General features: G+C 38.0%; 1 protein-coding gene across 3 annotated transcripts in view; it reads left to right on the plus strand.

Moving 5' to 3' along the window:
• Window positions 1–25,827, plus strand: part of Adgrb3 (adhesion G protein-coupled receptor B3) — a 714,721-nt gene that overhangs the window by 654,580 nt on the left and 34,314 nt on the right. For 2 of the 3 annotated variants that reach the window (XM_075980559.1, XM_075980557.1), the window contains exons 20-27: window positions 324–474; window positions 2,828–2,897; window positions 4,982–5,048; window positions 7,156–7,241; window positions 12,228–12,326; window positions 12,638–12,809; window positions 22,784–22,879; window positions 25,439–25,478. In XM_075980559.1, the coding sequence (XP_075836674.1) occupies window positions 324–474; window positions 2,828–2,897; window positions 4,982–5,048; window positions 7,156–7,241; window positions 12,228–12,326; window positions 12,638–12,809; window positions 22,784–22,879; window positions 25,439–25,478 (781 nt within the window). The remainder of the gene's footprint in view (window positions 1–323; window positions 475–2,827; window positions 2,898–4,981; window positions 5,049–7,155; window positions 7,242–12,227; window positions 12,327–12,637; window positions 12,810–22,783; window positions 22,880–25,438; window positions 25,479–25,827) is intronic. The other variant, XM_075980558.1, reaches the window with a different exon arrangement.

Below are 25,827 nucleotides of genomic sequence, written 5' to 3' on the forward strand. Positions count from 1 at the left end.
ACATATTTTTGTGCTGCCCATATTGTATACAGTATAGAGACTAGAGCCGGTAAGGGTTCTAGTTTCTGTAAATAGTTTTGCTTTTATGCAAAGCAAAAAATCTATCAGAACTTAACCTCTTCAAGTGGAAAGCAGTCACAGAACCCTGCAATCATAGAACTCAAGAGGCTGAGGCAGGAGGATGACAAGCTAAAGGCCGTGTGGACTACAGAGTAGGATTGTCTGTGAACAAAGGAAGGATAGGGATAGGGAAGGGAAAGTCCGGTCCTCTGAATCATAGGTCCCTGCCCAGGTTGAGCATGTGCTTCCTTCTGTCTCCGCAGAGCATCTGCACGACCACCACTGCATTCTTGCATTTTTTCTTCCTGGCTTCATTCTGTTGGGTTTTGACAGAAGCGTGGCAGTCATATATGGCTGTAACTGGAAAAATCAGGACACGGCTTATACGGAAACGCTTTCTGTGCCTTGGATGGGGTAAGCATATACTTTTCATGTTTTGCTCATGTGACAGTGGGAGGGACATCAGAAAATAGTAAAAAGTGATTGTAGCCACGTTACTAAGGTATCTAACTTGAAACATGAAGTGCAAAAACGTGAGAGAAGAAGCCCTTTTGTAAACGTCCGTGGGGTCATTTGGAACTTTATAAGGGGATAATTATCAAAGATTTTAGCTAGTAAACACTCAGTGTACTACATTGTGTATCTTGAGACCTGAGCTACCTAAAGTTAGAAAGACAATGTGTTCCCTGGTGATATTTTCTGAAATCACAAAATGCTTTGAATTGCTTGGGCACCCAAATCAGGATGTCCACAGGACATATAGCAAACCCTATAAATTCTCTATGTGTTCTATTCCAAAAAAGAAAAAAGAAAAAGAAAAGATCTCCATACTAAAAAAAAAAAAAAAAAAAAAAAAAAGAAGCACAGGGGAGGAGGAAGGAACCATCAGAGAGGCAAGGAAACTTTACATGTAGGTAAGGGGTTTCTCAAAAGTAGAAATGTACAATTGCTGCCATACTAGGAATCAATTAATCCACTGCCCATAATTATTGGGGAACATTTCCAATTGCTTCATGGCATAGACATCTCAACGATCAGTGATTTCATGGGACCAGTTTGAATGAAAGCATAGTTAATTTTTAAAAATTTAGTTTTAGAAAAAAGACAGGGTTTTTCATGTCTGTATTTGAGTTTTAAAATCCCCACCCTGAGACCACTACACATGAGTACACACATAGACATACACGTACGCACACATACATGTGTGCACATTCGCTCACATCCTGCCGCTGTTATAGCAGACAGTGAGAACAGGTTGTTCAAAACAATCTGGGCAATTCTGAACAAGTGAACTTATTCCAAGACTAGAATAATTCATCCTGAAACACACGATCAAAACCACTTAACAGTTATCTGCCAGCATTCAGCACAGGTGTATTCATATTTAGTTGATGTATTAGGACTCTTTCTAGAAGCAAAAGGAAAGGTAGAGAATACGTTCTACTTGGAGTTTGGTAAGATTTTTATCTAGATTCCATGACAAAGACCTTCTTAAATGATGGCAGTACTGAACCAAGGTTTATTTTGGTTGTGAGTTAGGACCATAGATCGAAGGAAGAAACGGCAAGTACAGGAAGCTCTCTCTTAAAGAATGATTTCCTTGCCAGTAACCAAGAGCTTCTTTATCTAATATTGCTACTAAAGATCTTGAAGAAAGGGATTGAAAAGTTGCAAAGTTACAGGTAATATCAATATTCTCTGAACGGCAAAGAGTTGTATATAATATCAGTGAAGAGAAACGCGCCAAAATCAATTTAGTAAACAAAGGAAGTCCAATTTATATGAAATAAAGATTACTAACTCCTTAGGTATTGTTAGGTTATACATGTGTGCTTGATTGCTTCTAATGCACTCCATCATTCAATCACAATATTCAGTCAGCAGATAACATGCAGGGTGAGGGTGAGGCAGAGGAAGGAGACGAAGAGGTTCATACTCATAATTTATATTGTGAGTGTAAACGTGGTGACGTTGGCATGCCTCCCACAGTTCTGTGTTTAAAGCTGGTGAACGTATACACTCTTAGCAGAGTAGACTCCCAGGAGAAAGAAAATAGCAAGAAGAATGGGAAGACAGGCAGAGGGGCGAACCAAGAGGATGATCAACTGGGGGATTTCATTTTAACTGAAAGAGTAAACATGTTCGGCTTAGAAATACTGCATGTCCAAATATGTGTATATATGTAGTAAGGAAGTCTTAGGGTCAGAGCTGGTTTAGATTTTCAGGTAACTGCGTTCTCTGTTCCTACATCGTTACTGTTATAAGAAAACTGAAAAGAAATTATTAAGTGGGAAAATTATTTGGGGGCTCTTATTATAAGTTAAACTTGATATGGATCAATATGTGGCCAGCTGAATATTCCACTCTTATGACAGGCCATCACACCAGGGCATCCAGTTTTCTGCCTTTCTGGTTATTTTTTAACTATAAATTTCCTTTATAATGATGCAAACCCCTAGGGAAAAAAATAACTTAAAAGATATACTAAATCTGTGTTATTACTTCCCTTTAAAAGCATGTCAAATGCAGTGGTAACCTAGCAACACCAGGGCAGTGCTCTAAGTTAAAATCCCACCTGCCTCTTGTAGTCTCACACTTGAAAGTTTGCAATACAAACATCCATTGCGAGGTGACTCTTCCAACAGCAGTTGCTGCGGTCTGAGTATCTGAAGTCTGTCCAGGCCTGTCCTGGGCAAGTGTGCACAAGTGACTGTAGCTGAAGATGAAATGTCACCTGAATATGAAATGTCGCCTTGCTTTTTTGCAGGACTGCCAGCTTTAGTAGTAGCCACATCTGTAGGCTTCACCAGGACGAAGGGATACGGCACGGATCACTAGTAAGTCCATCCATAATGCTAACCATGGTGATAAGTAAGCAAGTTACCAAACAGATTTTATTTGTCTTGCCTCCTAATGCCATTCACTTTGTCACGGAGTCATTAACAATTCTAGAAGGTGACTTCTATGCGTAAAAGTAAAGAAAGTGATGCAACTATTAAGAATCCTCATTCCTGTTTCCAGTTCTTCCTAACACCAAAATATTTTCCTTTAAAGATACATCAACATGTACTGTACACGCCAAAGCTTAAATACTCTCTGTTAGAACTGGTAAAAACTTGGCGTTATTTTTCTATTATTGCATTTTAGGATGTGACTCTTTTCTCAGTTACAGACATCACTGATGTCTATTATCATTAGCTATTATTAATGCAGGTTTTGTTGTTACTTGGTGGTGTTATGCTGCAATTGATTGGTCAGGAGACAGATTCTATAGTAGAAGATGCCTAGACTGTGGAAGAAATTAGAAAGGGGTATGATGTCCATTATATGCCTGTGGTGCTCAGAAAGTCCAAGAAACAATTTATGGTGTAACATTTCTAATTTGAAGCAATACACTTTCATAGTTTATGACGCCGGTTTTCATATTGAGGATGTAGTTGAGAAATGGAGAGTGTACATATTACTGAATAAATAAACGTTACGTGACATTCTGTTATTGTTTCCAGGTGTAAATTAGGAATTACTAGTAATTAAGCCACATGTTGAACTCACCAAATTAAGAGCATAGAAAAGGGCATCACTTCATCTGCCCATCCCACACAAAGACTCCTTCTTAGAGCTGGGGAAACTCCTCATTTGGGGAGTCTTGATTTTCTTTCATTCAGTCAATATCACTGAAAGAAAATGCTGTGTTTATTTAAGGACTACTATAACATAATTGCTTTGTTATTACTTTTTCTATTGAAGTAACTGTTTAGGTATAAATCAAAGATTTATAAAACACCTTACTAGTGTTTATGGGTCCCACTTTCAAGTTTATAAAATTCAAAAGCATGCCAAGCCGTGTGTTATCTTTAAACAAATATACATATGTTTGTCAATGTTTTTGTATGTATATATCGCTACTAGATTAAAGTTTTAATTAAGCTATAACTTAGAGAGTCACATTTATGCTCTTAAATGTATCATTTTCTTTGGTTTTTGGCAAATGCATGATTTATGGAACTACACCCTCAATAATAATAGAGCAGATCGTTGTTAGAAGAGGCACAGTGCAGTCACCACTACAGATTGTAAGTTTTGAAGGCAGCTCACTGGCTGCATGGACTGATTGGTGAAAGGGACAAATAGCAGAAAATAGTTGCGTGAGTACGGGCCTGGGTCCACACCAGCCGTGAGATACAGCCCCTCACTGTCTCCTCAGCTCTGCCCGGACTGTGGGCAACTGCACATGCTCCGTCTGCAAACTCCCAGTGCTGTGCCCTCTGACCTCTTCATTTCCTTTTGATTCAGAGTATGAACATCCCCCCCACCCCGCCCCTGAAAGTTCCACATCTCTGTCCATGCAAACCTGGATCTCTTGGTGACATTAGTTAATGGGAGAAACACAGCTGCGCTCATTCTAATTCATAAACTTATTCCAGAGAATGTTCTTGGTAGTCTGGGAAACAGTAAAATTAAAGGAAAAAAGAAAACACACACACACACACAACACACACATGCAAATATGAGTTATCTATTTCCTTCCTCGATATCTGTTAAGACACTTTCTCCCAGTATCTCAATGGCCTGAAGGAAGATTTTGTAAACACGCTGTTACAATTCTGAAGTCCCTCGGAAAGAGTCAGCCAAGGAGGTAAAGCAATATTTGTTGGGATAATCTCTTTGCAAGAAATAAAAGTAGAAATTGTGATATACGAATATTTGTCTAAAATATTTTAACTGCCTCAAGCTAAAGCCCAGTAGTGAGGGATAGGTAGTGTTTCCTCCTCATGAAATGCTCTAATCCTACTTTTTCTATAAATCTTTGAAATGCGCCAACACTGCAAGGTCAAATCCTAGCCGATGCTGCTTGCACCACAGTCCAGTGGCCTGATGCTTATCACTGATTTTTGTTAGTTTTCTCTAATGCTATTTTTAGCTGCTGGCTGTCGCTTGAAGGAGGACTGCTCTACGCCTTCGTTGGACCTGCAGCCGCTGTTGTCCTGGTAAACTCTGAAACTCACTTACTTGATGGATTAGCAAAGCAGAAAGATTACAGGGGCTCATTTAGAGTGGCAAGTTTGATAAAGCGTTTGCGGGGTAGAAATTTTAAAGTCCAACTACTTACTGCATCAATTTTAATATCAATTGCTTTCTATCTTATATTACCCTAAAATATTCATATTTAAGTACTGGAGGTTATTAAACTTGGGAGAGTGGAATTCCTCCTACAGTGATTCCAGATATGTGAAGAAGCTCAAGTGAACTTCAATAAATCCTTCCTCTATAATATATAAAATCCCATCCTTTATATCATTAAACCTCTATCTTATCTTGTATAATGTATTTATATATGAATAGGGAGATTAATCAAGACTGCCATTTCCAAATATCTTTACCTATCATTTATCCATCTATATGTATACATACATACATACATACCTGTCAGTTTCACAAACTCAGTGATAGAAACATTTTAGAATGGATATGTCACTGTTCCACAGTCGGTCCTGCATATTCTAGTATGTTCTGTAGCATCCTTCCCTTTGTCTACCACAACTCCAGATATTTTTGGTGGGTCAATATTATTCCAACTTAAAAACCACCAGTAGCTATTAACTACAAAGACTTTAATCATTTTCTTTTTAGAATAACAAAATAGTTTCCCAATTTTAAAAATTATAAGATGTACAATTTTCTACCCTCTCTCCATTGTCTCTCTCCTGCTCGACCTCCAGCCCCCTCCTTCTCTCTTATGCTCACTCATCATTCTGACGAAAATTAAGGAGGAAAGAAAAGATATATTAAATACAAAGACACATATCACTGTTCAATTAGGCTATCTGCGAGATAATTACCTTTCGGTTCTTTGAATGGCTCATTCAATAACTTGGACACTGGAAACCTCTTTCTTAGTAACACTATTTTAGGCTTCTTCTCTTAAAGAGCCTTCATTCTTCAAAGCTATAACAGGGAACAAAAATTGCCCATGGTTTACAAGAAAGAAACAATACCAAACCATAACACTGAAGACATGAGTATTACAGACAAGCATAGGGAACTTGAAATGACTGGGAACACTTTTGTTTGTTGCGTTGGATTTTAATCAAATTTTTTGAGTTATTTTCCTAAGCTGCTGGGTTAACATACATATAATCTTATAATGAAGGAATAGCCAGTATGTATACAATTGAAACACCAATATGATGGATCTCTACTGGTCATAAATTCTCTCATGTTTTAAGTTGTGAATTAATAGAATCCCTAGAACTTATATTTTCTCTTAGTTCAAGTAAAATGAAGTACAAGGTATACTCTTCTGATGAGTGGTATATTGCCCTGACCCTAAGAGTGACGTCTCCTAAATCACTTATTAACAGAAAGGTTTGGGATCTTTCTCATACCAGCAAGTGGACAGATTTCAGCCTTCTATCAGCAGAACATTTTCTTACTGATTTCACGTCATTAATATTATGCAAAAGGCCATGTAAGGAGTCTTTGAAAGAAGTTGAAAAGATGCATTCAGGAGAGTGTATTTTCAGACCTAACGGCAGTCTCCATCCTCTGAAGGAATCTGGAGATTGAATAGGCTTTTCCTTCCGAGAAAAGAGTGTATCAGAAAGTCCCCAAACCTGGGAGATAAGCAGCCACAACACAGCTGCAGAGACTAGCTAGCCATTCTGTCTTCTCTGCTAGTGGAAAATCCTCAGTCCCTTCACCTGCCTAGACTCAGCCCAGCCCCTTGCTGGGATATTTAAAATGCTTTGGCTTTAAAGAATGGAATAAAACTCATTTAGTCCATTGTTTTATGCAGTTTCCCTAGAAAGAATAAGACCAGATTGATGGGGGGTTGGTGCCTTTTGAAAGCTAGGCAAACGAAGGTTAATTTTGCCATGTTAAACTGCAAACCATGGAAATGAGATGGCGTTTGGTGGACTCTAAATATTACCGGCATGCACCATTGTTCAGATGCTCGTGACACCTTTAAGAAGTCATTCACATCACTCCTCAGAGTCCTGCCCTCTGTAAGGGGTTAAGGCTTGTTTACTGGAGAAGCAGGGTCCTGATCCCCTTCAGTATCATTGAAAGGTCAACTTTGTTTCTATTTGACAGGTCAACATGGTGATTGGCATTTTGGTATTTAATAAACTTGTTTCCAGAGATGGAATCCTAGATAAAAAGCTCAAACACAGAGCCGGGTAAGCTGCCATTGGTGGATATTGAAGGTTCTTTACAAGTAAATCCCATAGTCCAGGTCCGGGTTGTCACCTATGTGGCTCTGGGCCTTAAACTCTGCTCTTGATGTGCTAATGTTTCTGTAGATTCTGCCATTTCAGGGTTCTCTGATATTGTGTATTAAATATAAGCAATAAATCAGACCGTTGAGAAGATATGGGGTATGCACATTCCTTGCCCATCTATTAAGATCTAACACTATGTCTTGATAATTGTCCTGAGATAAGGGATTTCAAAACCCAAATCTTTACTCACACTGGACCCCCAAACATCTAAATTGAATGAAAAAAAGTGATTTATTTGTTTGTTCTTTCCTCTCTAGCTAATTGTGTAGACCAGAAAAACAAAACATTTAATATAAAATGGATACTTATCAAGCATTGTTCTTGTCACAGATTTAAAATTTGCTAGAACAGTTATTTGTAATTTTCATTTACCATCTACAATATCTATAAAAGCAGATGCCCCATTTTTACTGTTATTGCAATATCAAACAACATCTCCTGTGTAGATTCATCGAATCATTTTAGATTACAGCGATAACCCATTCTAAGGATTTGTAAATATCTGAGTGAGATATTGATGCTGTTGATTTTCTCATGGATCTTTTCTGTCAAAAAAAGGGGACAACTGCCTTTAATCCCAGCACTCGGGAGGCAGAGGCAGGCGGATCTCTGTGAGTTCGAGGCCAGCCTGGTCTACAAGAGCTAGTTCCAGGACAGAAACCAAAAACTACGGAGAATCCCTGTCTCGAAAGATCGAAAAAAAGGAGGGGGGACAACTTTTTTCTTTCTATTAAAAAGTACCTTCTTTCAAGGCATAGTCTTATAATTGTTTGTTTTAAATAGTTTATGATTTTTTTATCTATCATAATATGTGATCACTTACTGGTGATGAATTAAAAATCTTTCTGTCCTTATAATTTATGAGATGATTATAAAGTAAGAGTTTAGACAGTTCTTTTCCCTAGTAAAAGACTAAATTTAACAGCTTTCAATAATAATAATAATAATAAACCTCAATATTTTTCACATAAAACCCTAGTAGTAGAATCAAAGAAGGGTCTGTCCTGGCACAGGGGCACTTTTTAAATTACACACTGTTTTTCATTACAGATTAGTGTCTAAACTTTCCCAACTTGATGTTGACACTGACTTTTCTATTCCATTTGACATGAGCTTTTCACAGATTTACCCTTGTTAGCTTGCCACCTGTAGCTGAATAGAGTAACCATTTCTTCTGCTGATTGGACTAAGTCCTGCATAGAAAATGTTGAGTCTGATACCAGTGGCATCAACAACTCCTAAAGCTGGTAGTCTAAGTCAGAACTCTTTAGTGCGATAGCTGTACATGTGTCTTGAGGCACGTTACTTCATCTTTCCTATGCCCTGTTTCCTCATCCAGTAAACAGGAAGATTGCTTTTGCCTCATTAGATACATGAAGTAATGTGCATAATGTTTTCAAAAGAACATTAGCAAATGACAGGCCTTACCCAACAAACAGTGACTCTTATGATGAATGGAATGAGCAATAAAACATGAGCAATGTACCTGACCATGACCTCATCATCCAAGACACTGAGGTCAGAAAGGGAGATGAGCTCAACAGAGTGCTGAGGATTCCTCAAACTCGTGGCCAGTGTTTCTCTTCACCCTTCATTATTTAGTGCATCGTGTCAAGCTTGGTTTACATTTGGCAATGATAATTATAATTGAAAACCCCTAATTTTAAAAGCAGTCTTAGAATTCATATAAATTTCCCTGGCAAACCTGATTCGGTGCTTTCCTCTTCACATGGGGACTTCTACAAAGATACTCAAGTCTTTCTACAGGTAGACTTATGATCACTGTCCCGAGCACAGGAGAGCTAACGAGGTAACGTCCAAGCTTCAACATTTGTCAAACACAAATTCTAAGGTAGACCCAGTAGATATAGATTCAGATTTGTTCTCTAATCTGAAGTGTGAATAAAGGAAACTTCAAAAAAAATACGATGAATGTGTGAAGTTACTTTTAGTCTTCAGAGAAGCAGTGACAAGCGTAATAAAGACTTCAAAGAGGAACTTAATCAGATGCACTGAGAAGGCAATGAGCATGGTTTATGCTGACTGGCTTAGTAATTGATTTCACTAATTGTCAAGTTGGCTATTTCAGGTTGGCTGAATATATAAATATAAATATGTTTATATGTATATATATACATAAAGAGAAGTGTATTTTATGAAACTAGACTATATTATTTAAAGTAAAATATAGGGCCTAATTATTCATTCTTCCATTTTTTTCTATTTCTGCATTTGTTGTCTTTCTTATACTTTATAATCACTTCTAAGAACTTTCTAAGTTTTGTCCTTAATAAATATTTATAAAGGGATGAATGAATAAATGTTTAATAAATAATAAAACAAGCCTGAAAAGCTGTGTAACATTTTAACCATATTAAACGTTTTCTAATACATAAAATAACCAATGGTGAGTTATTGAAAATAACAGTATATATTATATAAAAAAGTGGGAATGATTAAAAACAATATAAATTATAATGTATATTTTTGGAATATCAAAACAAAAATTATATTTTCTCAATTTCTTTGCAATGGTGTTTTCTTTTAGAATGTATTAAACTGCTCTGTTATATCTACTTGAAATCAAGGAAGTTAGCTCAGCACACCCTTAACACATTCTGTGAATTTTCTTCAAGTGGAGGAGAGAATACTTTCTTTCGAGGGAATATGTTAGATACTAAAAATAAATAGTCAACTAACTTTTCCTAAAAATAATAGAATGAGTTGAGAAGGGCCCAGCGCAGTGGACTCCAAGTCTATGGTAATGATAGAACAGACAGAACAGCATGGGGAGAGTGGGGTAGCAGCCCACATCTTGTGCCCTGATGGTGATGTATTTATCAGACAATATGGACAAGTCAACTTTGTGTCTCATCATCGCTTAGGCTTATAACTTTATGAGTGTATAATTCTCTTGATAACAAAAAGCACTTATTTTACATTGGTAGGACCTCAATTTAGAATCTAGTATATATTTTCCACGGTTTATTAGTTTATGTACAAATCACATAAACTATGGAAAAATACATTTTTCTTGGTGTTTCACTCTACTCCATTCCTGTCATTTGTATGCCAAAGCTGCCCAACTTGTTTGAAGAATGTGTAGGCCTTTTAGCCCACTGCAAGTCTCAAAGAAAGATGAAGTACTTTGAACCCTGCTTCAAATTTATCAGAAAATTTCATACTTAAATCAGGTTTTTAGGATTAAGACATTTGTATCTCGGGTGATTACATTATTATTATTATTATTATTATTATTATCATCATCATCAGCATCATCATTATTATTATTACATAATCTTTGGTTTTTCAGTCTTGCCTCGGAGCCCAGGGGAAGGTACTCTTAAACTGAGAAATAACTAGTATGTTTTGTGAAAAGAAAAGTAAATGATGAATACATGCCTTTTGAATAATGATGTGTTTAAGCTTAACAAGAAAGAGACTCAGGTGTATTTTTGGGCAGTTGTGTTCTTGTCTACTTGTTTGTCATAATCATCTATGACATTTTAAAAAGGACATCTGTCTGGGTCCTCTGATTAGAAGGTTTGAGAGGAGATAAGAGATGCAGCCAACGAGAGCAAACTCAACCGGGTGCTACTCTGGAAACAAAACTCAACAAGGTCATAGAACTACTCATAGGGGAAAACACACACCACACTTCGAGTTTGTGCACATGTGTGGTTGGGATAAAGACCCTGCTTAGTTAGATCCAGAAAGTGGGTGATTTACAGCCTCAGTGCAAACCCTTATTTGGTTGTTTTTATCCTCATGAGATCTGCCAATCAATCTGATAGACTTCAGGTTTTCTTATCCCACCTGAGAGCCATTTACACCTGAGTGTACTCCCTGAAAAGAAATCAAGCCTTCCATCCTCTCCCACTTACTATATACAATAACACAGCTCCACTCTATCGTGAATGTAAAGACTTACATGGCAAACACATAGGAGACGTTGACTCCACGTGGGCATGGAGTGCAGAAGTTAGCCACAACAAAGTTTTGAATTCTGATTCAGTTTGTTTCTTATTGGGTTTTCTAGGAGGTTTATGTACTAATAAACCCATAATGTTTCAGGGAACAATTTTGCAAGGGAAATGCATGCAAAAGGTTTTCTATTTAGTCTCATTCTGCTTCCATAAAGTAATAGATAAGATCTACATATTTTGAATCTGAATTATTGGCCCCACATAGATCATTAAGTGTTGTATATTTTAATCTCTTACTTTGAACTTAATTACTGTTATAAATATGTCTTATGCTTTCATTATTATGTAATCTTTCATTCTATCAGTCTCTGTATTCAGATCATCCTATAATTTGAACAAGCATTGATGAGTAAGAATCTGGAGAGTTAGAAACTTCATCTCTCACATTCAAAGACTTTACATATATATCATATATATACATATATGTATGATACATATTTTACTTTCTTAGATCTCCTGCCATAATATTAATATTTCTGGAAGTCTTCCTAACGTTTGAAACTTCTTCATATGACAATGAAAATCTTTGAGTCTTGGAGTCCTCACATGTTCATTTACCATGGGTCTGAATAAAGAGTTATTACTTATGTGGGTACAAGCACATGCATGCGTTTAAATCAATGTATTAGCCAATTGTATTTTATAGACACAGGGCCATGTGTAATGTAAGTGATGGAAACATACTTTGCATGCTCCAAGAGCCCACAGCGTTAAAATGTGAATGTTGCAGGGAGAATACATGGTTTAACTGCATCTGTAAAGTGATCTAGAATATTCATCCTTGATAAGTATACCTTTTCTGCATGAAATAGTATTTAAAAAATAACCTGCAGCTGCAACTTTTCTGGTGACAATTCAATATTTTTGTTCTTTTTGTGGGTGTTCTGTTTGTTTGCAGTCAGATGAGTGAGCCTCATAGCGGTTTGACGCTCAAATGTGCCAAGTGTGGAGTAGTTTCTACAACAGCTTTGTCAGCCACCACCGCCAGTAACGCCATGTTAGTCCCAATCATTTACATCTTCTTGTTAAAAAGTTTACATGTGCATGTGAGAAAGTGCTATGACGAAAAAAAAATTGTGTTTGCTAATACTTGAGTATTTATAATTGGGCAACTACCTTTATAACGATTGCGGGATAGTCTATAAAAGATAAGTCCAAATCTCAAGTGTTATTTGCTTAGTGGTTTCCAAGTTAATAGTCTTGGTGCCACACACAAGAATGCTTTTTGGGAGAGTGAAGGGGGGTTTGGTTATGGCCTAGAGCGTGGCATGCAACTACGTAATGTTGCTCTCTTTTCTCTTTCCACAGGGCCTCCCTCTGGAGCTCCTGCGTAGTACTGCCCCTTCTGGCTCTGACATGGATGTCTGCAGTTCTGGCCATGACAGACAAACGTTCCATATTGTTCCAAATTCTTTTTGCTGTGTTTGATTCATTACAAGGCTTCGTGATAGTCATGGTCCATTGCATTCTTCGGAGAGAGGTGAGGAATTGATTTCTGTTGTGAAAGAGATAAGTAAACGTGGGAACCTGCGTCTTAATTAACCAGGGGGATCTTTGATTGCAATCCTGCTCTTCAGACTAAGCTGATCTTCTCCACTCACTGTTGCTTAAGATTCAAAGGCGGAAAGAAACTCTAAGGAAGAAGTCAGGAGACTTGGACACTCATAAAGTGACAGGGTGAAATACATGTCCTTTGTACAAGGGGAACGCATCCAGAGGTGCCAAGAACCAGGAACAGATTCAAGCCAGATGAATAAACTAGGCATGCTGGAGAAACTTGAGGGAGAAAGGGTAAAGGGGTAAAGGGGGCATGCCTTAAATACACTGTTCATAGACAACATACCCTGCTATTTCTTACCTGTTTCCTAATATAGCTACTACATATAGCATATCCCTGGTCCTATTATTAACTAATCTTACTTTCCATGCAAACTGCATTTGAAAGTTTACGAAAGATAAACGATCTTAATTTGGATGTATATACAAAACCTTCACATACTAAGGCATTCCAGGCAGTCAGTGTCCATGGGAACTACAGGCCTGCAACCCCAGCACTTGTCTGGGTCACAGTTTCAGTTACTTTTCGGAAAAGGAAGCCTTCTCTGGATTAGAAACCCTGACAGGTACCAAGCATCGCTAAGACAGCGAGAGACAGCAGACTTGTGTGGTTTAGGGCTAAAATATTGTTTTCCTACCAGTGTGAAAATTATCCAGGGTGCTTGCAAGCACCGACGCAGTGTTGACAAGGTTTATGAGTCATCTCAGTGTTTACTCTGGGGACGAGTAGGGACTAAAGAACAAGCTGACACCATGCCATGTGAGTGATTTTGAGACAGGTCAACTGCCAGTCCACGTTAGCGAGTGTGCTTGAGTAACTTGTTGTGTTGTACGCATCACAGAGTGTGCGTGCTTCTAAGCACACACCTTTTCGTTTTACAGCGATGTGTGAAGGGAATGAAAGGCCTCTACCTGATTTATTAGGTGGGAAGAGCCGTATTTCTGCCTTATTTCAGGAAGGCGCAGATGTCAGCAGTAAACTCACAGGTGTATTCTAAGAATATTCTATGACGAGAAGCCATGAAAACAGATGAGGTGTGACTTCTTCATCTTGCAAGGGGGGGATATTTCACAACTTCAACGTCTAAAGTAGCGTACAACTGTCAAACCTTGTTCACCAACTTCTACCTAAAATATCACTTCTAAAATCTCCCAAATATCAAGCTCTTTATAGAGCTAAGTAATGACAGTTAAAAAGCAATTGAATGCAAATGTAGATTATATTCTTTTCCAACTATGACTATAGTGCGCATCTCTTTTACTCACGTTCCTCTAACGTTTTTAAGTAACAGAATTCTTCTAAATTAATAGGCACAGAGCCATTTCAGTTGACAATTAAGAATGGACTCTAGCAGGCTTTAAACAAGGTGCAAGACATATCTGCATGCAATGTTCAGAAGAAACGAATGCCCCAGTTATGAAAGCATAGACAAGCATTCTACCTTTAGATGAATTCTCTCTTTTATCTTAAAGACATGATGTCGAGTAGCCTACAGTAATCTCAGACTTACTGTGTAAATTTTATCTGTGCTAGGGCCTAAACTCAGGACTTTGTGCATGTTAGGCAAGCTCTCTACCCACTAAGCCACGTGCCCAACTCATGTCTCATTTTTAGACATTGCTAGTCTTTCCTCAAAATAAACAGAATTTTAAATGACAGATATGATGGCTTATTATCAAATCTCTGCTGCTTACAGGGAGAAAAATATTTGGCAGAAAAATTCTTGATACCAATCAGAACTTTTCAGTACTTTCTAATTAGAGGAGTAGCTGTCAAAAACATGATTTAAGTGCAATTAAGTCAAACCATGTAACAAGTGCTTCTACTAAATAAGAAATCTGTAAATACGTGTTTTCCCTATTAGCAGGAGCAAAAGCATGGTCATTTTCTCTGATATTTTTCAGTGGATAATTCAAAATGAGTAATTGTATTATTGACAAATTCACAGTGAATTATTATAACATTCTTTAGTTTTAACACTAAAGTGAACATATTCTTTTTTTTATTTTTCACTGAATCATATAAACACTCTGTAACCCTGATAAAAAAAATCCATACACTTCCGTTAAGGGCAAGTGATCCTCAGAATTCCTATAGAAATTTTGTTACTAAAGAGCTAAGGTTTTTACATTTATAATTTAAACCATTTTATACATTATATGGGCTGCATCACAGCAAGCTTCTTTGAAGGCAATGTGTCTTTCTAATCTGCACAGGTATCACCTGACATTGGCAGTAGATTTGTCTCATATTGTGACCTTATTCCCCTAACTCTGAATGTAGTATAAGAGAAAAAACACCCTTTTCCCATAGCCTCGGTGCCTCCTATCAGTACTGTTTCCAGAAAAACATACCAAAGCAAATAGAACAATGTTTGTGAAATACGGAGTTGTAACGTGTGGCTTTTAAATACTTAATTTGTAATTCTTAGCTGATAATCCATAAGAGACCTAAGAATACAGTTTTTGTCTTTATTGCTTTTTTTTATATTTTTTTTATTGCTTTTTTTTATCATTTTATTCTCTGCTATTTTCTTCAGAGTAATTTCAAAGGGTCTGGATGCATACATATTCTTATTCCTCTCCTTTTTCTTCTTTTTTTTGATTCTTTTTAATTGTTGCTATTTTTATGAATATTGACTTGCCCATTCGTTGTGGAAGAGAAATACAGTCTTGTCCTTCCAGGAGGAATGAACAATTGCAATGGTGACATTTAGGGTACATAATGCAGAGGGTATATTTTGGTTGTGATTTTACTTTTGATGGGATCAATGTTAAAGAAAAAATGTGAGAAGAAGGGAGAGATAATTGCACTGGCACTGACCCCTGAACTTCTCTGTTTGCATGGATGCAGTATATGTTAATATACCAGTGTGCTGTCCATGGAACCAAAGCAGGGCTTCTGGTGTCCTCTGCCATTCTCTGCCTTATTGCATTGAGACAGACTTTCCCACTAAACCCAAAACTCTGCCTTTGGCTGACTGGTCAGTGAGGTCTAAGTAGGGCTCCTCCTATCTGCCTCCACCTCTACCCCAAGGGCTAGGGTTGGTTATAGATTTAGCACTATGCTGGTTCTTTTATACACACACGGGGGATTCAAATTCAGATTCTCCTGCTTGCAAGGCAGGAGAATTTACCCATTGAGCCATCTGCCCAAACCTCTTCTTTATTTCGATGAAAAGAAAATTGAATATCTAAATATCTGTTCCTGATCTTTAAACCTGACAAACTTAGTATTTGAATACCATTTTTTTTCTTACACTATAGTTTCTTCTTCTACAAGAACTTTGTCCTTTTTGATTGTTTTAGCAAGTGTTTCTAAGGGTAAAAAAAAAAGACAAAACCAAAAAAGATAAAAATAGTTTTAAAATATTCAGGCATCTGATTTATCAAAATACATTACACCTAATCTAGGCAGTAATATGTGTTCTAGACAATCAGATTGAATCTTGTAATACAAGTATAGATTTTCCTGTATTTGGTGATTAGAATTCATTTGGATCGAACAGATAAGAACACATACTATTTACTATTCTCCTCATTGCTATGGAAATGAAACTACACAAGACTTAGGAAACCTTTGGAATAGTTCCTGTTGCTAGGAAACCACTTTTTTGGTCCCTGCACATTCTTCTCATCTCTGGCTCTAGCTGTGCCAGGCTCTGAGACAATCTTGCAGCTTGATGTCAGAGGGGGGAAATAACAAGACTGTGATACCAAATCATCTAAAATAAAGCCCTCACTAAATAGAAAGGGGGTGTTTAAAATTTACACATTAAAATGGATGATCTTGTTGTGTCCCTGTGCAAGCATCCTAGGGCTGGTTGACGACATTAGTATCAGGGTTAAGATCCTCTTCTCTCTCTCCCGGGCTCTGGCATGAAGGCAGATTGCACCAGATGAGACCTCAAATATTCATCCAAACCTGTGAAGCAATTCTGAAGGAAAACCATTAAAATAAACATGAATTGTGTTCCCTCCCTCTCCCTCCCTCTCTCCGTCCCTGCATCCCTCCCTCTCTTCCTTCCTCCCTCCCTGCATCATATCACAATTCCAGTTAGAGCGTCTGATGGTCTTGATGACAGCTACTTACTCCAACTTGTACCTGAAAAGCCGTGACTGTATTTTATAGAGTTAGTAAGTGGCCCAGTGTGGGGAGGATCAGGGTTTGATTGGAACATTTTGCCCGGAAGACAGATACATAGCACATGGATTAAGAGACAGTCAACTCATTTACTAACACCGTCATACTTTTCAGACTGAATTTGAAATTCTAAAAGAAAATCACCTAAAGATTCTATTGTTTTTCTCTGTTTCTAGTAAAATAAAATATGTGCCTTGAAGCAGGAGAATGACAAGAGGCGACAAAATAAGCCTCGGTTGGACACGGCCCAGCAGAGGACGGCATGCTGTCGGTCTTTACATTTCCCCAGAAGCCAAAAGTCTCACCTCACTCCACATCCTGTTTGTTAGACAAGGAGTGTAGATCTTACTGCTTCTAAATTAGGCTTCCCCAGGTTCTCATTGTTCCACTTACGTAGTCAACACCTGCATCTTTCTGAATCTTCAGACATATGCCCATGCAGAAGCCTAAGAGGTTAACAGATGTGTGACATCTGATGGAAGACATGGCTTCAGACACAGGGAACTTAAAACCCAACTTGTTATACTGGTGTGCCTACCAGGGAGCACCCAGCTGTGATTTATGGCTGCTCTAAATTCTTCCAGTCACGTTTTCCTCCCAGATGCCCCCTACTCTGGGGAGCAGCATCGTGATGCTGCCTACAGTGAGCAGAGACCTGACACTGGCAGGGTGACAAGCGGCCCCCACTTCCCTCTCCTCTCAGACCCCCAAGAGCTCACCTTCTAGCTCTGTGATTTTGGTGTGGTGCATGTGTCTCGACAAAAGGAGTAAAATGAAAACCTATCTGGTTATTCCTTTTTTTCCAAATGTCTTTTTGTTTTGGTTCATTCCTTGGCTTAAAGTAGTCCAGGCTTTGTTCAGTAAATTTGAAAGGCTCGAAATAGAATGACGTTCAGGAATGAGGACTTCTAAAACAAGAAACATGGCTCCGTCTTCAGCTATTGTCACCTATGGCAATAATGTCAAGCGCGGTCCTTGCAGGCTCTAAGCGTGAGCTTGCTATTCTGTGCAGCCTCTGTGCACGCCTGTCTGTCTCAAAGGCTATGGCAGCAGGCTAGAATGAAATGTCTCCTGTGAAGGTGCGAGGTGTGGTGTCTAGCACAGAATTCTTTCCCCTCACATTTGCACATGAAAGGAGCGCAGCTACATTTTCAGACCGCGTGTTTGAAAGATGGTCTAAAGAAGTTTCAGTGTCCCCCAAAGAGGGCTATAAAAAAAACGGATTTGAAGGTCAAAAGCACGGACGTTTGAGATAGCAAGTGGTAGATCCCTCAGCATTGGGGGATCCCAATGAAGCTCCACCAGTTCTTGAATCTGAGAGTGCACCCTGAACCCTTCACGGCATAGCAAAGGACAAACCTTCCTGTCTTTTTTCTTCTTTCACGAGGAGAAAAGTCAAGCAATATTTTTTAAATGTCAAGTCATTCATGCTCCTTATGTCAATTGCCATAATATTTATGAAACTGAGATTTATTCATTCATTTAATGATTAAATATAAAATACATTATGGTGAAAAAAACTCTGTGCCATTTGTTCAAGTCTGAAACAATAGATGTGATTGTAGACTCAAGACTTAAGATGACGCGGAGCATGTAAGACAGCCTTCTCCCCAGAAATCATAACAAATGAATACAAGGGAAAAAGGTGTGTCTTCCTGACTTAAAATGATCTTGTGATTTCACAAACATTCACAAAGAGTAGCTTGAAGTAAGACTTTCTCATATTTTAGAGGAGAAGACTTGCGGTCTGAGCAGTTCAGCAGCTAGCTAAATCCAGAACCCATTTCAGACTGTGAAACTCTTCTCTGGGAGGCTTCGCGGATTTGTAACACTGCCAAGGGTTCTGGGTGCCCCTATCCTGCAAACCTCTAAATCTGGCATGGACTTTGCACAGTGACTCTCTGCCAGCTGCCTCGGGAGTGAGGACCAATTGAGAAGCTCTTGGCTTGCTGCTGCTGCTGCTGCCGCTGCTGTGGCTGTGAGAAAACCAAAATGTCTCTCCTCATGAGGGAGAGACAGGAGTTAAACATTCCCCTGAAAGCTACTTTGAACTCAGATACCATCCAAAAAACCGTGTGCATTGAGAAAGACTGTGTCTCTAGACATTTTTAAAAGCCCCCTAGCTGCTTTGAAACTTAGTCGAGACATCACTGATATCAACTGCTGTTTTCTTAAAGATATCGCCTTCTGTTCTTACCTTTATCTCACTCCAGACCATCAGGGATCCTTAAAGTACTCTAAATATTTTAAAGGCAGTGGCATATCTGTCCCTTGCTACTCCCTCTTACTTTTAGCTCCATTTGATCATCATTTAGAATGACAGACCTATTTCAGAATGGTTCAAAGAGAAGACATTTTATAATCTAGATATGAAGTGTGGCATAATTAATGTTAAATATTTCATGGTTCCCCCACAGATTCATTTAAAAATCGAGTTTACCAGGCTTCAGAAAAGTTTTGAGATGTTAATTTCACAGAAACTCAGATTTTGTAGGAATGATAACTAATAATAATAGTTTTAAATAAAATTATTAACTAAAGAATTAGTTCTTCATAAATCGTAAATAAAGAACAGTTGCTGCTCATCTTTGTAAATGTAACCTTGGTATAGGAGATTCAGGGGAACTTTAATCGTACTATGGCATACAATAATCGATCTATTTTTGCTTTTTGTTTTTTATTTTTATGTTTGTCTACAACTTGAATTTTAGCCAATTCCAGCTTTTTATTGGTATAATTCACATTAATTTCCCAGGGACCAAACTCTTTGTGTGCCTGCTAGAAAATTCAGTTACTACAGTGCTTGCACGTGCCTCTATCTTTTCTTAGACACTCTTTTCCCGTCAGCCCCTCTGGGGTAAGAAGATTCGCCCTGTGCATCTTGTCTCATCGCTTCCTCCCATGCTGTTGAGCAAATATTTAATGCCAATTCACCGTGATAGTCTCAGTGTATTTTCAGATTTAAAGAAAAAAATCAAATAAAGCATTTGGAATCAAATGAAATTTCCCTGGAAATCCTTATGCATGAGAGTTGTGCACTAAAACTGTCTTAGAATCTAATTCTTAAATTATGACACCTGTAAGAACCTTAAAATGGCCTTAAACATAGTGGAAGATGTGTGTGCTTTTCCGTCTTCTCTCTCATATTGATAAAATAAAGCTGATGTCATTCTCCAATGTAAATGTGCCCTTTTTAATAGCCCACTGTTACACCTGGAAGTTTTGCAGTCAAAGGTATTGATTTTGTGTGTGTCTAAGTATATGTTTTGAAAAAGAGATTTCTTTTTTTATCTCTTTCAATCCACAAGACAATGATTTGGAAGAGAAATTTACAGAATTTGCTTTTACCTGTTTTTAAATGTCAGCTGTAAAGCACTTGACGACGTTTTGGCCATAGCTTTGAAATAAAAAATACCTTTAGTAAGGGTCAGAGAAATTAATGCTTAGTACTGCAACTGTCTGTGCAAGCACACAACTCTCATCCTTTCGAAGGAGGGAAATTAGTTATTCTAGAGCTAAATATATGAGTGACCAGGGCCCAGGAACACATATTTAGGTCGGTCAAAATTCCATGTCCCAACATGGTGACACTTTGATGTAGTTGTTATTGTAACAGAACAAAGATAGGCATCCATCAAACCACCTCTCAACTACATCAAGAGAAACAAGAAGACAGTGAAAGCAGGACAGGGAGCTCCGAATCCAGTTTGCATGGCAACTTTCATTCCTACCACAGAGTTTCATATTTTACATAGGCTGGTATTTTGAAGTCGATTTGAAGGGAATCTTCATGTGACAAACCCCCAAAAGGCAATGTTCCTAACATATTCTTTATTTTTCTTTATTAAATGTACTTTAACGGTTGTGTTGGGGTAGAAACAGAAATTACCATGAACCTGTTTTTCTAACAATGTTTTATAGGACTTTTAAAAGGAAAACACTCTTACATTGTGTGTTCCCATCTTCAGACTTAAGAATCACAGAAAAATAACGGCACTCAGGCAAACACTAAAGTCATTACCAATTTTCTATCTTTAATGTATTATTTTATAGCCTACAATGATATCTTGATCTAAAAAGGCATCTCTGGAAAACACTGATGATGAAATAGGTTTTTGCTCTATCCTGGGTATGTCTGCCTCAGCGTGAGAGGCTCAGTGATTCAGTCCTGTTTTATGTAATCTTCAGAAAAAAAATTGGAGTAGATCTTGGTGCAGCCGGACTCTTAATTGATGTGTTGGACCAAAGAAATGTTATTAGGGAACTGATTGTTCTTTTGGAGGAATCTGAGATTGGCAATGTTAGCACTGTAGAATGGAAGTTGTCAGAAGACACCTGCTCTCAGTTCAACTTCACTGAAGTTAGCTACCCCACCAGGCAGAGAACCCTAGGTCGAGAGGAGATGCATGTGCAGGTCTCTATAGGACTGACAGAGCAGACTTGTGACAGTGACTACTGAGGTCCACATTCCAGACCCAAATCAACAAATTAGTGGACTCAGGTTTTGATCCACTATGTTCTGTTTTGTCCTCTTTGCTTCCTGGCCAACGTATATGTTCTACACATCTCACATCAAAACTGAGACAGGATGTTATATTGCTGTGCTTTTCCAAAGAGAAGATCCACAAATGATTACCCTGTAGTCTATAATAGTGACTCAACATAGGGAAAACACAACAGCAGCTATGCTTTTAATAACAGAAAAACAGAGTATAGTAGATGAGAAGGAGAATATCAAACACATGGAGTTAGACAAACAAAGGATTAAAAAATGAATGACCTGGCTGTTGATTTGTGATAAGTCACCGTCTGTGAACATATTCATCAACAACCTGGGAGGAGCCCAAGGGACCACAGGAAGTGGGATGTGCATCCTGTTGCTGAGGTGTTGCTTTTGTTCCACAACCAGTGATGTTCCCCTTTCAGCTCTTTGTCTCTGCTGAGATTTTTTGTAATAACAACAATTAATGTAACATCCTTGGGAACCTCTTGTGAGATGTTTATGCTGCATCCGGGACCTGGTGGGATGTCAAGGGAGTCTGACTGAGCTCAAGAGATTTGATCTTCCCCAAGTCAATCAACCAGAAGTCAAGAGATTGTTTTATATTGGTCTGTTGTTTCCTTTTTTTGTGTCTGGGGACATAGACATGAAAAGAGAAAAGGAATAGTCTTCACACAAGTTTCTTACGTGAGACAGAAAAGGAAAAATCATAAATCAATTCTAACCAAAAGATCATTGTGTGATTTTAGTTTTCATAGTGTTCAAATCCATTATGTACCTTACACAATAACAATATCTCCCCCACACACAAACACACAACAATATGCACATGGTTTATAACAATAGAAGAAAAACCCATCATACAATAGGAGTGAAAAGGATTAACTCAGAAATAGCTATCATGCTCTTTCATGAGTTCCAACACTTAACTTGGTAGACGATGACAAGTGTCCAATACACTGGCCAGTGACCCTAGCCAAGTACCCCTATATTTGTATCAAGAAGTAAGCAATGTTATGCATGGTGGTGCTGCTCGTCATCACAGCCACAGCACTAGGGAGACAAATGCAAGTAGATCTCTCTAGAATCCCAGCCTGATCTACATAACTAGTTCCAGGCCAGCCAGGAAACAAGATGAGTCTTATACTGTACAAATAAAGATAGAGTTTTCTCATAACTGATGGGCAATATGGACAGTATCTAGTTATTATTGAGGAAAAAAATAAAATCGATGTGTTTTTCCTATTCACAGGTACAAGATGCATTTAGATGCCGGTTGAGAAACTGTCAGGATCCGATCAATGCTGATTCTTCAAGTTCTTTTCCTAATGGACACGCTCAAATCATGGTGAGCTTCTATTTTCCTTCTGGATGATAATTAAGTCATGGTTTCTTAGGGAAAAATATATGTATGTATATATAACAAATTCCTTATTAATAAAATAGTATAAAATCAGAATTTGCTTTTAATTCATTAAGACTAAAACCTTGTGAGCTGGAGAGATGAGTTAATGATTAAAATATTTTCTACCTTTGCAGAGGTCTGGAGTTCAGTTTCCAGCACCCACATCTACAGCTCATGAGTACCTGCTCCAAGGGATTTGATTCCCTCTTCTGACCTCCACTTATTCCTACAAGCATGGAGACACACACACACACACACACACACACCCCACATAAATACATAAATCATAAAATAATTATTTAAAATAAATACTTTTTACTTCAACATCCAGTAAATGTTATTTCTGGATTGCCTTTGAATCAAAGGTCTGCTGTTGACTCTCTTGTGGGTTACATTGGTGTCCTATACAACAGTGAAGAGTATTTTCACCTTGTCTAGAATCCAATTCAAAATAATGATTTTTACACATGAGCACTATGGACTTTACCCTTTTTTTCTCAGTGTGTGTTATGGTCTTTTTCTTTCTATCTATTAATTTTTGAGAATTTAATAAAACAAATTTTGATCATTCCCCCTCTCCTACTCATACTTAATTGAAGATTATAGAATAATTAGAGGAGCTGCAACTCCGAGCAGTTAAATATGCGTCTTTAAAGGTGACCACAGATAATGGTGGTTCACCTATACAGCCCAAAGAAAGCACCAAGAAACTAAAACAGAGAAAAGGCACCCCTCCAGTGACGGGTCCATCCTGAGCATGAGCCCAGTGTTCTGTTGGAGTGAAGGCTATTATAGATATAAACACTTCGGCAAATTTTAGAAATGAGATAAAATTGCTGTCACCAAAACAGAAATGGAAGTTGGGAGTGGTGCATGCCTGGAATGCCTGCACTGTGAGGGAGGCTGAGGTAAGAGGATCCCCAGGTCAAGGGCACTCTGGTCATCATGGCATGATTCTGTCTCTAAACAAGACAATCAACCAACCACCAACATCAACAGAACTGAGACTGAATCGGAATGAGCTTTCTGTAGCATAACTGTTCTCTTATTAACATTTATGAAGTATGGAACATAAAAAATATGGCTAAGCAATATGTTAGCAGCTAAAAGATGAGGAACAAAATCAGTTCCTTACAAAACCCAGCTAGCCATAAAAATCTGTCTAATATACTGACACTGGGCTGTTACAGCAGGTAATGGCATTTGTTGTGCAAACCTGGTGGCCTGAATTTCATCCCCGGGACCCACTTCAACTTAGGAGAAAACCACAGCCACAAAGTTTTCCTCTGACCCCCACATGTGTGCTTCAGCATGTGAGCATGTTTATACACACATAACAATAATAACAATAATGATGATGATAATAAGAGTAGTAGCAGCAGTGATAAAAATTTAAAAACTAATATTTAAAAAAAAGGAATCTAGTTGAAAAACTTGCTTACAACAGGCTCATTTGATTTTACCATAAAAATAAGCTGATTTGTTTAAAATATGAATTTTGGAGAAGGTGGTACCAATATCCAGAAGATTCTAGGCCAGAGGAATAGATGTTTAGCCCTCATCTTTAATCTCTGCTGTTGAGAGCCGTTGGTTACAGCAGAGAAAATACAATTCTATAGCAGTATAAGCATTACCATAAGTGTATTAGAGAATATTGTATCACAGGTTGATGGGAAACATCCTTTAGCCAATGGCCTTTGAGAGGCTGCAGGTAACACACTAAAACTAGAAGCATAAAACACAACAACCAAAGTCAGTTATTTAAAGGTACCTTCTGGTTGCTTTATTAAAGTTAGGCTATTGCCTTAAAATTCTGGTCTTGTTTTTTTGTTTTGTTTATGGAAGTACTGGAAAGTGAACCAAGGCTTTGTGTGGCCTGTGCAGGCTCAGCCACTGAGTTATAGTCCCAACTTTTTTTTTTAATTTTGAGACAAGATCTCTTGTATCTTAGGCTAGCCTCACCATGAAGCCCAGGATGATCTTGAATTTACGATTCTCCTTCCTTCACCATCCCAAGTGATAGATGACAGAGGTGTGCCACCACTCACACTTTTATTAATCTGCGGGGTTTGAAGCCAGGGCCTCAGCCATGCCAGGCAAATCCGCTAGCAACTGAGCTGCATCCCTATTTCCACCCCTTTAAACTTCTAGACCAAGCATGGTCTCACCGACCTTGACCTCATTCTCTGGCTTAGATAGGCTTTGAGCAGGCAATCTTTCTACTTCATCTTCCTAAGTAGCTAGAATTACCACTGGAACCACCATTTCCAGCTAAAATTCGGTCATATTATATGGGGTATTCTGTTACCATATCAAAACTATTCCATTTTCCATGGGTTTTTGTCTCTAGGAAATTCTGATTATTCCTTGAGAATCTACTTTTGCACAAAACAATAAACTAATGCTGGCTAGCTATAAATCTATAATATTCAGAGAATTTTAATATTAAAAAATTTGACATCTTCATTAAATGATGATTCTGTGCCTTATTTCTTGTTACAGACAGACTTTGAAAAGGATGTAGACATTGCTTGTCGATCAGGTAAGAAGACTTTGATCTTTTAAATATAATCTATAGGAATATGAAATCATTTTGTGGATTTTGATGTTTTAAAAATAGCTATGCTTTATGCATCATACTTGGGTGAGCGAATAGTGGCATCTTCCAGTGGGAATCACTGTGCCATTGGGGATCTATAGAGAGAGGAGAGAGGTAGAGAACTGGGAAGTGAGGAATAGACTATTGAGAGCACCATACCAGCAGAAACTACTAGATATGTCATAAACCTCCAGGCTCGTGAATAAGAGCACTTGTAAGGCAACTCGCTATAGCTGCCTTGTTTATCATATAGAGGATATCAATCACTAAACTGGTAAACTACTAGTGTGTG

The sequence above is a fragment of the Microtus pennsylvanicus genome, chromosome 7 (genome assembly GCF_037038515.1).
Source record: "Microtus pennsylvanicus isolate mMicPen1 chromosome 7, mMicPen1.hap1, whole genome shotgun sequence".
NCBI classification, from domain to species: Eukaryota; Metazoa; Chordata; class Mammalia; order Rodentia; family Cricetidae; genus Microtus; species Microtus pennsylvanicus.